General features: G+C 38.4%; 1 protein-coding gene across 10 annotated transcripts in view; it reads right to left on the bottom strand.

Annotated features, from left to right (window-relative positions):
* Positions 1–12,037, bottom strand: part of THRB (thyroid hormone receptor beta) — a 169,213-nt gene that overhangs the window by 18,009 nt on the left and 139,167 nt on the right. For all 10 annotated transcript variants that reach the window (XM_038130080.1, XM_038130078.1, XM_038130074.1 and 7 more), the window contains one exon: positions 1,799–1,899. In XM_038130080.1, coding sequence (XP_037986008.1) covers positions 1,799–1,899 — 101 coding nt within the window. The remainder of the gene's footprint in view (positions 1–1,798; positions 1,900–12,037) is intronic.

The raw sequence follows: 12,037 nt of genomic DNA on the forward strand, positions 1-12,037 counted from the left end.
CATTGTATAGTAGGCAGTAGCTCTTTCTAAACTCCTTTACTACACACCTGTATAGCAGTAGATGCAATGGGTAAAGTCAGGAAAAACCTTTCAGTGATGTCAGAACTCACTGCTCATTTATTTGTGTTTAAATTCCTCACAATTTACTCTTCAGAAATCATGTGTGAGGATGCTTTGTCCGTGAAAGCACTTGCCAAAGCAAATTTTTGGTTGTCAGCCTTGATTATGCTTGTTATAAAACTAAAGCGACTTTGAGTGGAAGCAACTAGTAAACATCAAATTAATTGAAAATTTATTATATATATTGTGTATTGATTAAACATATAACTTTCTTGATATATCATACAGCTTGAAACATTCATGCAGCTCCTCCAAGGAAATAATTACTTTTTGCAAATTGGTATCTCAGGTCCTTGTGCATATAAGCATTATTTTAAATTGTACATTAGACAGAAGTACTTTATGTGAAGATAAAAGCAAATTTGTATGCTATGTCTCTGAAATAGCTGGTAGGCATAAAAAGAACTACTTGACTTAAAGTAATGAAAACCTTAGCAGGAAAACTCACAACAGATACAGCTGTTCAGCTGGGAACTAAGTATACTTCATAATGCCCCAGTGCTGCTTACTTCCCATTATATCTGAACTAAGTTGCATCCATACATGTTATGTATTGTTATTATCTGGTATTCAGGATGCAAATGTGTAAGAACCACTTGTGCAGCTCCACAGTTCTTTATAAAGATATAAGTACTTTTTGATATGTTGTAGGTAAGTATATGTATAAATCCATTATGAGTATTATCATGAATCTGCTATACATAGGATATTTAGGTCTCTGTGCATTTCATAAACGTAACTTAGGGCAATGATGTACAACCAAAAGAACTACTTCAACACAAGTGTTACTGTGATGAGGAACTCTAAAGCCAATCCAAACCCAAAATATCAGATCCAAATGTTTCAGACTTTGTGGGTGAACAGAATGAGACTTTCATGGCTTAGTCTTATGACACTAGCCCAAGACATATGTGGTCTCGTTTGTTTAGAAAAACATTTTTTTTTTACTTTCTGCAGGAAAGAATAGCTTTCTTACAAAAGCTCAAACTATTCAGGCAAATTCACGGCAGTGAAATCATGTAAGATGTGTGTGATTGTGTTACTCTATTTTTTTATTTACTTGCCCAAAGCAATCTCTTTTTAAGTTTAATTTCGCATGTAGTCTTGGAGATGCATTTTAGGGCTGAAAGCACATTTCAATATGCTTAAGTTAAAGAAGTCAAAATCTTTTTGAAACTATTTTAATTGGGCGTCAGTGCTTCCCAAATTGATGGATGTTACTGTCATATGAGCATGTGGAAAGGATTTTGATTTTTGCTTCTTCACAGGCATGGTGAGAGGCACTGGAACACTGCTAATCTCATGGTCATAAGCAGGACCTTAGCTATTGCATAAACAGCTTCAGTGGAGTAGCTGGGAACATGCTGATTACCCTGGCTGAGAACATGGCTAAAGAAACATTAAAAAATGGAAATTCAAAAGCTAACTGTTAAACAGCAACAACAACAATCTAAATTTCTTGTTTTCTTTTCAGAAGCAAACATGGCAAAAACCAACTATATTCCTTATGCATATGAAGAGCAGCAGTATGGTCAGATAAGGCTTATCATCAGTACTGGATGTTCTTATTAGCTTCTAATCTGTCTTTATTTGATTTGACAGCACAGTTCAGGAAGTCTGTATAATGGAGGAGCTGGAGAGCTATTTCTGATTCCCACTTTCCCACCGTGCCATTTACCTTGCAACCTTCGCAAGTGATGCAGCGATAATGATATCCGGTGGCTTTGTCCCCGCATACTACACATAGCTCGTCCTTGTCTAAGTAACTGGGTATGTACCCTGCAAAGAAAAAGAGGATGTGGCATGTAAACTACATACAAAATTATACAATACATTTGATATAAAAAGATTGTATTAAAATCCACCACAGATCTTGTCTACCAGCGCCATACTTCTGAACTCACCAAATTTCCTGAATAAAAGTTTGTCATGTTACAGACTCAATTAAACACAGCCTATAAGATTTTCTGTTCTTCAGACTGATTCAGTGTCTACTGGTCAAGAGGGAAAAGGTGGAAAAAGATTTCTCTCTCCTGAGTGAAATACTACATCAGCAAATACTCACTACTGCAAAAGATTTCATGTGAAATAATAAAATAGCAGTGAAGGCATACAATATGTTTCTGTTCTGTATATCAGTAAAAACCTCAATATACTAGTACACCGCAGATGAGACCCCAGGTTTCAGTGTGACTGGGGGACTTGTAGTAAGAAATATTTACTGACAGATGGTTTGTTTGAAAGCAGAAAGGTGCAAGCAACATACAGCCCAAGTTTTATTGATCATGCCTGACCTGGACATGTTCCACAGGAATATTTAATGTAGCCTGAATTTAAAGCAAAATACGTGGACATTCAAATATGTGTGTGTGTATATGTGTGTGTGTGTGTGTGTGTGTGTGTATACATGTATGCGTTAGAATGAAATTTTCTCTTCAGAAGTGGTTTATCAGATCCAGCCAGTGAAAATATTCCTGCTGTGAAAAAAATTGGCAATGTTTGGTTCTTTTCCCACAATGACATTTGTTTTGAAAACAAAGACATATTTTCAATTTGAGCAAAAAACCAAAACAATACTGATGGCAAGCAAAAAGTAATTGTAACCACAGAAAACTTTTTAAAAGGGTAAAATACAAACCTTTCAAAATCAATGCTTCCATGATTCATAACCAATGGAGTTACAGTTCATAACTTTACCTTCTGAAAAATCTCACTGTGAAGATGTAACATAGAGATCCCAGATTCCCTTTGAGGGGAGAGAGGAAAGTGCACCTATATGTGTAAATGTGTAAGATTAGTGGAGCGTAATAAACATTTCACAGAATCCCACAATGGCTGAGGTTAGAAGTCACTTCTAGAAGTCAACTGCTCCAACAGCCCTGCTCAACACAGGGCCACCTAGAGCCAGCTGTCCAGGCCCATGCCTAGACAGCTTTTGAGTATCTCCAGGAATGGAGACGCCACAACCTTTCTGGGCAATCTGTGCAAGTGTTCTGCTCTGTCACCTTCAGAATGAAAAGAAAATACTATTTTATTATTCGCAGAAGGAATTTCCTGTACTTCTGTTTGTGCTCATTGCCTCTTGTTCTGTCACCAGGAACTGAGAGGAGTATGGCCCTGTCTTCTACAGTATGGGGGATCAGGTATTCATACACACTGATATGCCTCCTTGAGCCTTCTCTGCTCCAAGCTGAAGAGACCCAGTTTTCTCAGTTACTCCTCATAGAAGAGATGCTCCAGTTCATCATCTTCGTGGCCCTTTGCTGGGATTACTCCAGGATGTCTGTGTCTTTCTTTTACTGCGGAGCCCACAACTGGACCCAACACTGCAGATGTGTTTCACTAGAGCTGAACAGAAGGGAAGGATCACATCCCTCAAGCTGCTGGTGATGATTTCCCTAAAGCAGACCAGATGCCATTTACCTCCCTTGCTTCAAGAACACACTGCTGGCCTACGTGCAACTTGCTGCCCACCAGGAACCCCCGAGCACTTCAGTGCAGAGCAGTTTCCTGCCAGTTGGGCCTGCACTGCTGTTTATTACTCCTTCCCTCATGCAGAATTTGGCCTTCCCCTTTGGTGAACTTCAAGAGATACCTCTTATCCCATTTTTCTAGCCTGCCTAAGTTGCTCTGAATGGGTAGCACATCCATCTGGTGTTCCAGCTGCTCCTCCCAGTTTTGCATCAACTGCCAGTTGTCTGAGCAGAATTTTTGAGTGCAATGAAGGAGAGCCTGTTGGATGCAGCTGCCTGTAACACTGTCCCTTACCACTGGCTTGCTGAATCCATCTGTAGCACCACACATAATGCCAGACAGGAAGGTTGATGTCTTTATGCAGCCCTCACAGCAGTATGGGCTGGTATAGCTTGGGGACTTGGGACACCAGTCACTTGGAGGGCAACCAGCAGGACTCAGGGCAGCAGAAGGCTATTGCGGGATGCTGCAAGAGGGGTGGCCATCATCTTCCTGCAACTAACATGCCAGAGGGTCAGCTCAGTAACAGACAGTTTAAATTCAAGTGCCTTCCTAAGCCTATGCTTCCAGAGGCTCTCCAGAAAGGAAAGCCCATATAAAACAAAACACTTAAAGTTAACTGAGCTTAAAATGCATAAACTTTATGGAGGCTGGTGAGTAAATCAGGAGAAAATAAAGAAGGCAAAAAGTATTTGTATGGCCTGATTTGAGTATAATCACGAGAACCTCAAATTATAGAGGAACACATATCCCTCTTCTCTAAAACAAGGAAGCAGTGCTACTTGGAAGCCATTCCTGGATACAGGCATCTCAGGTCTGCCAATATTCCTACTGACATCTGAAAGGAGAGTCGGGGAATGAGCTGAGATCTTAATGTTGTATCAAACCAGTCTACAAGACAGCAAAAGACCAGATTTGTATTCAGGCTCCATTTCTCCACAATGAACAAGTTATACTTGGATAGATTGGTGGCCATGTGACATTGAGAGATGAGAGACAGCAGGGTTTCAACTCTAATTACATCACTGACTCCTAATAGACACTATGCCAGTGGGGGATTAGCAGAGGCTATTATCTCCATCCTGCCCCCACTCTGCTCACATCTGCCTCTGCACATGCAACACATACACAACATAGAGCTGACAGAGTGGGCAGAAGATGCAGCAAAGGGATGCAGAATATTCCTCTAAATGTATCATGAAGCTCAATGGCTTCTTGTTATTGCTGGTTACTGCTATTCACAAAATACAGTCTTTGCACAGCATAAACTACATCCTCAAAAATTTAGTATCCCTGGTTAGCTTTCTCAATAATTGTTTTTTAATTAAATGCCTTGATATTTCATTAATTATATAAGCAGGTTAGTGCTGCTCATGTAATGGCAACTTGTTCTACTGGAAGAGCAGGAGACCACTTGTCTGAACTGCTTCCTTAAATATATACGGTAGGTCATGGATGTGACCACTGCTGTCCATCTCCTTCCTGGAGTTTCATGACTTTATCCAATATAAAGTTTCCAATCTGGCAGAACACACAATCTCCTAGGGACACTCCTAGTCAAAACATAAAAATGTCATCCTTACATGCAACCACATTGCCAATTCCTTGCATCAGAAACATTAAGTGCCACCTACTTAAGCTACCCAAATATTATGTTCAGTACTTCCACAGTGACTCCATGTCACAAGGGAAGCACACACCTGGAACTCTTCTAGTGCTTCAACATGAAACATGAATAGAAAAGTCTTATTCCAAGAAATCACTGACAACCCAAGTCTGCAATACACATATCTTTTCTTTCTATTACAGTTTTTTATATTTTTAACACTTCTTCCAACAGCTAATGGGGTCAGAAACAGCTAGACTGGGAAGACTGGACCTTCAGTAGTATTTTTAAATGATACAATTCAGACAGAAATCACTGCAAATGGAGTAAGTGGATTTACACTCAATTCTTAAAAACACTAATGTCCATTCTAAGTAATTTCTAGCAGTGGCAAATATCCTGTAAGACCTCTGTATAAATTCAGTAAAATTTCATTTGAAAGACGTGCACATAAACAGATTCAGTACATTTTTTCTGCTTCTCAGAGTAAGAAACAGCATTAGCAGGAAGAAATTCAACATTGTTTTTCTAAACGGTACCAGCATGGAAGAAATGAATAGTGCAGTGGAGCTTCTTGGGGAAGCCATGGATGGTAGCAGAGTTGTCAGATGTTTTGAGGAAGGAGAAGAGCAACAGACTTGTCTCACTCTTTGCACCACTATTAGTAACTTCTCTCTCCTATCAACAAGTACTTTTGCTTCATGTGTCTGTAATAACACTGCAGCAAAAATAAAAACGCCTATGTGGAAAAGCAGATGCTGTCTGGACAGAGTAACCCTGGTGCTCTCTTACTAAAGAAGAATGTCTGATAAATCTCATGGAAACATCAGGTATGTTTCTTTTTCAGGTGGTCATAATTAATCTTTTATTTCTTGGTCAAAACCTTTTAAGTAAATAGCCAAGAGGAACTGTTCAAGAGCAACACCAACCTCACTGAATTGTACAAAAACAACCAATATTGTTCCTTGTTGTTTCAAGTCTCTGTCTGCTGTATTCAGCATCCTCATGGACTGTCATTTGTTGCATCCCATACGATCCTCCAAGTTAATTATCTGTCAATTATGACCTGACATTGTTCATCCCAATGCCCACCCTGGATCTTTGTTTTGAGTGGAGAATAATAGTGAATGACCTTGATCTGCCATGTCTGGTGTTTCCCTGTAGCCTAAAGTAACACCTTTGGTTCCCAGACTCCCACCTGCCAGTCTGCCTAATCTCACTGTCTTGGCAAGGCTAAGCACACAGCAGGACAACTTGCCCCTCTCTAGAAGAGTATGTCATATAATCCATTATAGCCAATCTTGAGAGAGATCTAAATCACAACTGTAGCTTTGTAGAGGCATGGCAGGAAACAATTCCCTTCAATAGGAAAATGCACAACGAGTCTGCACCAAGCAGCCATAAGGACAGAAGGAAATCTGCTACCCCATGCAGTCATCTGAGGTACTCCTCCATTAATACTGTATGCATGAACTCTTGAATTACCATTTGCAGGAATGATGCCTTAAAGCACCATATATGACCCTGAACAGTGTAACAGGCTGGAGAGACACTCAGTGTCTATTCCTCCACTCAACAAAGCAAAGAAAAACAATTTCAATTATAAAAAACTCTGAAAAATTATAGTGTTTCTTCTTCCTCTGTACCTGGTACACATTAACAACATCAACAGCAAAAAGCATCTTTTAAGAAAAGTAAAGAACCAATTTCAGTTTTGTTAAAGTATCATTGCACATATTTTATATGTACAGATAATGTGATATTCACCTAGGGAATTAATCCCCACCTTAAAAAAATTGTAGAACCAAATGGTATTTGATATTTGACTACCAAACCGGGATATGAGTAACACCGATGCAAACAAATTATGCCTGTCTGCCAGATGTTCATTATTAGCTTGTTCCTAATCCACCACAGATTTATAGCTTGAAGGCAGAAAATGCCATTTTTTGCTATTGCAGAAGAACAGTTACACTTCAAGACCATTATTCAGTACTTTAATTTTCAGTGTACACTGGCAGAGTCATGTATTAAATATACTCCCTGAAATCTTTCTTTCTCCCATCTGGTATGGTTTGCATGACTAGAGACCACTCACTAAAATGAGGAGTTAGGACTTACCAGTAAGCTGGTATTCACTTACTAGACACTACAGTACGAAAATGAAAAAGATGAAAGTAATTACTACCTTGAGAATCCTCAACTGTATTGAAACTGAAATGTAAATTTGTACTGCTGTTCTACTGCTTTCATAGTCACCTTGAACTCTTTACAAATTATGAAAAATTACAAGGACCAGCCATGCATCATCCTGGACATACTTGTGCAGAAAAAGCTTAAATGGAGTGTTGGTGAAAGCACAGAGCCAAGAGAAAAAAACCATACTTCATTCTTATTTGTGCTATTATCAACATTGATCTGAAAGGCTGGGCAGATACACTGATCCATGTTTCCCACTTTCTTTAAATTACTCCCACTGAGAAAAATGGCTTATTTCTCCTTTGAGCTTGGAAGCACTGAGAATGTTGCTGAGCAGATTCTCACTTTTCTTGTTAGCTAACTGGCTTGCATGTCCTCAATTTTGATCTCTGTTGACATTCTTTGATTTATGAAATTACTAAAATTTGGCAAAAGCTTTCGCAAAGATCGAATCTGAAACATTTTATAGTCCTTTTTCTCTCCATGACTTTTCAGTGCATTAGCTCTGCTCCTTAGGCTGAGTCAGAAACCTTATCAACAACAGTGCTTTTGCAGAGAATGTGCTGAAAACATTTTAGCCCGAACTGTGTTGTCACTTAAACTTCTGCAATCAGTACTGTACCTGCAGCCATTACCAAGTACAGGTACAAAATATGTCACTTTAAGGGTCAGATCATGCAGTTTCCCCACCCCTCAAATTATTTAAATGTTTTCAGAGACAGTATCTTAGTACTGCAAGTAAGTTGTTTGGAAATCTAAGCCCCACTGAACAAAGCAAAGCATAACTTACTTCACTTTTTCATCCTTCATCTAGTTGAGGAAAGGTTACAGTAAAGGAGATGAAAACACATTATTTCCAGTGCCTTTTGTTATGAAAGAAACATAACTCCAAATGCATAATGATTTATGCAATGGATTATGTAATTTTTCTTAGTGCTATTTCCTTAGATGGGTGGTCAAGAGCAAAATTAATATTTCTGAGCTTGAATAATCATTAACATACTGGGAGCTACACTGCTGCAAAAGGCCAGGATGACAAATTCTCAGTGTTTTTGTAAATTGATTATATCCACGCACACTCCCTGCATTTATGAGATGACATTTTGGCATAAGCTTCATGTTACTTTTTCTTAGCTATTTAGAAAGTACCTTAATGTTCTCACACTGCTGAGAACTCAGTTTGGGCTAATTCTGTTGCATACTCTAGCACTCACACACTACATATTCTCAGCTGCACCTTAATTGCCTGAGAAAAAATAGAGAGAAATAATTATGGCAAATACAATTATAAAAATAACAACAATAACAACAACTTTCAAAGCTCCATTCTCCCACCATACCAAGAGCCCTTCCAAACATGGCATTAACCTCACCAGTATCTCACTGGTATCTGGGAAGCAAGGTGAGCTGCAGGGATGAGAAGTCAGCTCTGCTACAGCCTAAACTCAAGAATTCCCCCCTGCAAACCCTTGGTTTGGGGGGCAGCCTCTGCTTGCTGCTCTCTGCCCCACAGAATCAGAAGTTAAAGCCTAACCTCACAGACACCTGTGCACATCTTTCATTAACACTGTCCGAGAAATTACCATGCAAAGGAAAGTGAAAAGCCAACTCTCATCCCAGTTTTAACTTTGCAGACATTTCTCCCATGTTGTCCAAATGTCCAAAAAACTGTGCAGACACCTAGTGTGGGAAGACTGATGTTTCTGGACTCCTGTAGCTATTTCTTTTGTACCTTCCTAACTGCATTATCTCCTCCCTGTCACTGGGTACTCCTCCTCACAGCACAGGTGGTGTGAGGAGATCCAGGGACATTTTTGTCTGTCTGCTCAGCCTCTGCACAGGGGCAGGGGGGCACAGGGTCCCCCTGAGCATCACCCATCCAGCAGGCAATGCTGCAAGCTCACCATGGCTGGCAGTACTTTGTCAGGGGAAAAATATTCCAGTTTAAACTCTCTGAGACAAAACTGAGAATAGCACCTCGTTCTCAGCACGATGAGCCCTGTTCTGCTTATCAGATTTCACAGCATTACGCAGAAAACAAAGTATCTGGCTGTTTCCTAGGGCAGGATCAGGTCCGAAAGGGCTTCCTTAATAAAACAGAAAGCTCTTGCACAAACGTTGTGCTGTCACCTTTTAACAGCGTACACCAGAGTACAAAAGGTAATGGAGCAACAAGTAGATGCAAAGCTAAACCCACATCTCCACCTCCTGATTTTCTGGACTACAATTCTTTTCTTTAAAAGTTAATTCTTTCATCAGAATTTCTGACAGATAGTCAGGAAATAATAGTTTTTAATGTACTGTAATAACTGAAGCAGCTTTCTGATATTTAGAATAACCAGCTATGCTTTATAAATGTTCCCCCCCCCCCTTAGTGACACATTGAGGGGTCTTTGGTTGTTTTTCAAATTATTTTCTGAATTCATTCAAAGTGACATAAAAATACAGAAGTAATTAAATACCCTTTCATAAATTACAAGCTTTTCAACATATAAAATGTTGACTTTTTTTCTTCCCAGAGAGAAAACAAGACTTTAACTATTTAGTAACTAGCAAAAGCTGTGATAGGAAACAAGTCCATGTGCTACTGTAAAGTACAATCTGATTTGAACAGCATATTATTGAGATTATGACAAATTTCAGGGGACTAACAAAAATACCAACTGCAACAATCAAGACTCCTCATGAACACCTGTTTAGGGAATTAATTTTGCTTTAATGGGCTATTACCAAGGCTTCTCTAACAAACTCACTCGCTCCCCCAATCAATTCTGGATCAATACAGACACACATGCCCTGTGAAAAGCCTTCTGTTCTTAGGACAGGATTAAAAGATTTGTTAGTTTTACGATAGCTTGCTTAAAAGATGGAAATTAAAAAAAAAAAAAAAAAAGAAGAAAAGAGAAGATGCACATGTTCCACGCAGTTTAGATCTCTTCTGCTTAACAAACTCAACATTTGCAAAGGTTTGACAGAAGGGAGGCCACTTTTTATTGATTATCACAGTAATAAGGCTCTAAAGAATCCCAAACCACGTTGCTCAGTCTCTGTGAATGATCAATTAAAAGCCTGCTAGAGAGCTGGCTTCCACGGAAATTCACCGCCATTTCTTAGTGAAACTGAGGTAGTAGATAATAAGGGCATACGAGCCGTTTTTAAAAACAACTGTGTATTCTTTCAAACAAACAAGTTCAAAAACTTTACCCAGGGCAGATGTCGGGTGTCTGAGCACTGAAATAACTTAAAGCTCTGACCTAGGTGAATAAAGTATTATATATAGCCTTTAACATTATGAAAAATGTATTTCTTCAGTGACTTTGCAACAGCAAGTCTTTATTTTTCCTAAGTTAATCCTGAGAGAAACTTTTCCCTTAAACAAAAACAAGACATGGGAGAAGTGTACAAAGGCTATGAATTCATTAATTAAAACCCAACAACAGATGAAAAAGCCTTAAAAAGCCTTAAAATGTTGCACAACACAAAACCATGTATTATCCACAACTACATTTAGCCTACAATTTGATCATGTTGTTACAGCTTCCAAGAAGGATTTAAAAAATAATTTTCTTTATTATGAAATATGATGTTGTTCAATGTATAAAATTAAGACATTTTTCTATCAATCACAGAGATTTATTGCATCAAGGGTTAATGAGTATTTTCTGCCCAAAGGAAAATATTTCAGTTTTCCATGTAGTTAATAAAAATAAACAGTCTGCTTTTCACTACAGAGATACTTCAAAAGTAGTAAATGATGTTTTCTTTATCTTTCTAGTTACATTAGATTCATCTGGATTTTAGAAAACTGCATACAGAAAATTTGGTCTGATCAGAAAAGGCTATTATTTTGGTATAACATACAGGTTTTTTTCTTCTTTAACAATGTGATTTAAAAAAAAATACAGAGAATGTATACTTCGTACGCATAAGTTGGGTTACTGAGTTCAAAACAAACAGCACTGAAAACATTTCCAAGTGTTTGTTGGTTAGCATTTTGGGCTCTTTTTAAATCCCATTTGCTTACTTGAAATCAAAAGAATAAATTCTAAAAAACTGGCAATGATTTAACCCCTAGGGAGCAGACGCTGCACTTGTCTCACAGATGTATTGATTAGATCAACCTTTTGGATGCAAAGTCATCTTTCTTGCATAGATATATTCTTGAATTTTCAGTCTTTTTTGCTCTGCATAATCAGAAACTCATGCTTTTCACTTAAAAGACAGTAACTCAAACACATTTTCCCATACATATTTACAGTCCTATTTTCAAAATCTTTTTCCTGAGTTGCTGAGCAAACAGATTTCACATTTACTGAAAACACGGACTTACACAGTCTGTATGTAAACAGAAACACAGCTTTAAGATGCAGAATATATAATGATGACATTTCAGGAGAGAAACTTTCTTATCAAGCTCACTGGTGAATAGCAAAGGAACTTAATAGCCCAGGAAAGCAGAAAAAAAAGCAATATACTTGCAAATGTCTCTTATATATTAAGAAAAAGTGCTTGGAAATCCCCGTCGCTCTCCGAAAACCTTACAATCACCTAGCAACCTATGTTACTGCTGCTTTCAATTTTGAACAGGCAGCCTTCACATTCAAAGATGCATCTGAGCCAACTGATGCAACTGTAAGT

Source organism: Motacilla alba, chromosome 2 (genome assembly GCF_015832195.1).
Source record: "Motacilla alba alba isolate MOTALB_02 chromosome 2, Motacilla_alba_V1.0_pri, whole genome shotgun sequence".
Lineage (NCBI taxonomy): Eukaryota > Metazoa > Chordata > Aves > Passeriformes > Motacillidae > Motacilla > Motacilla alba.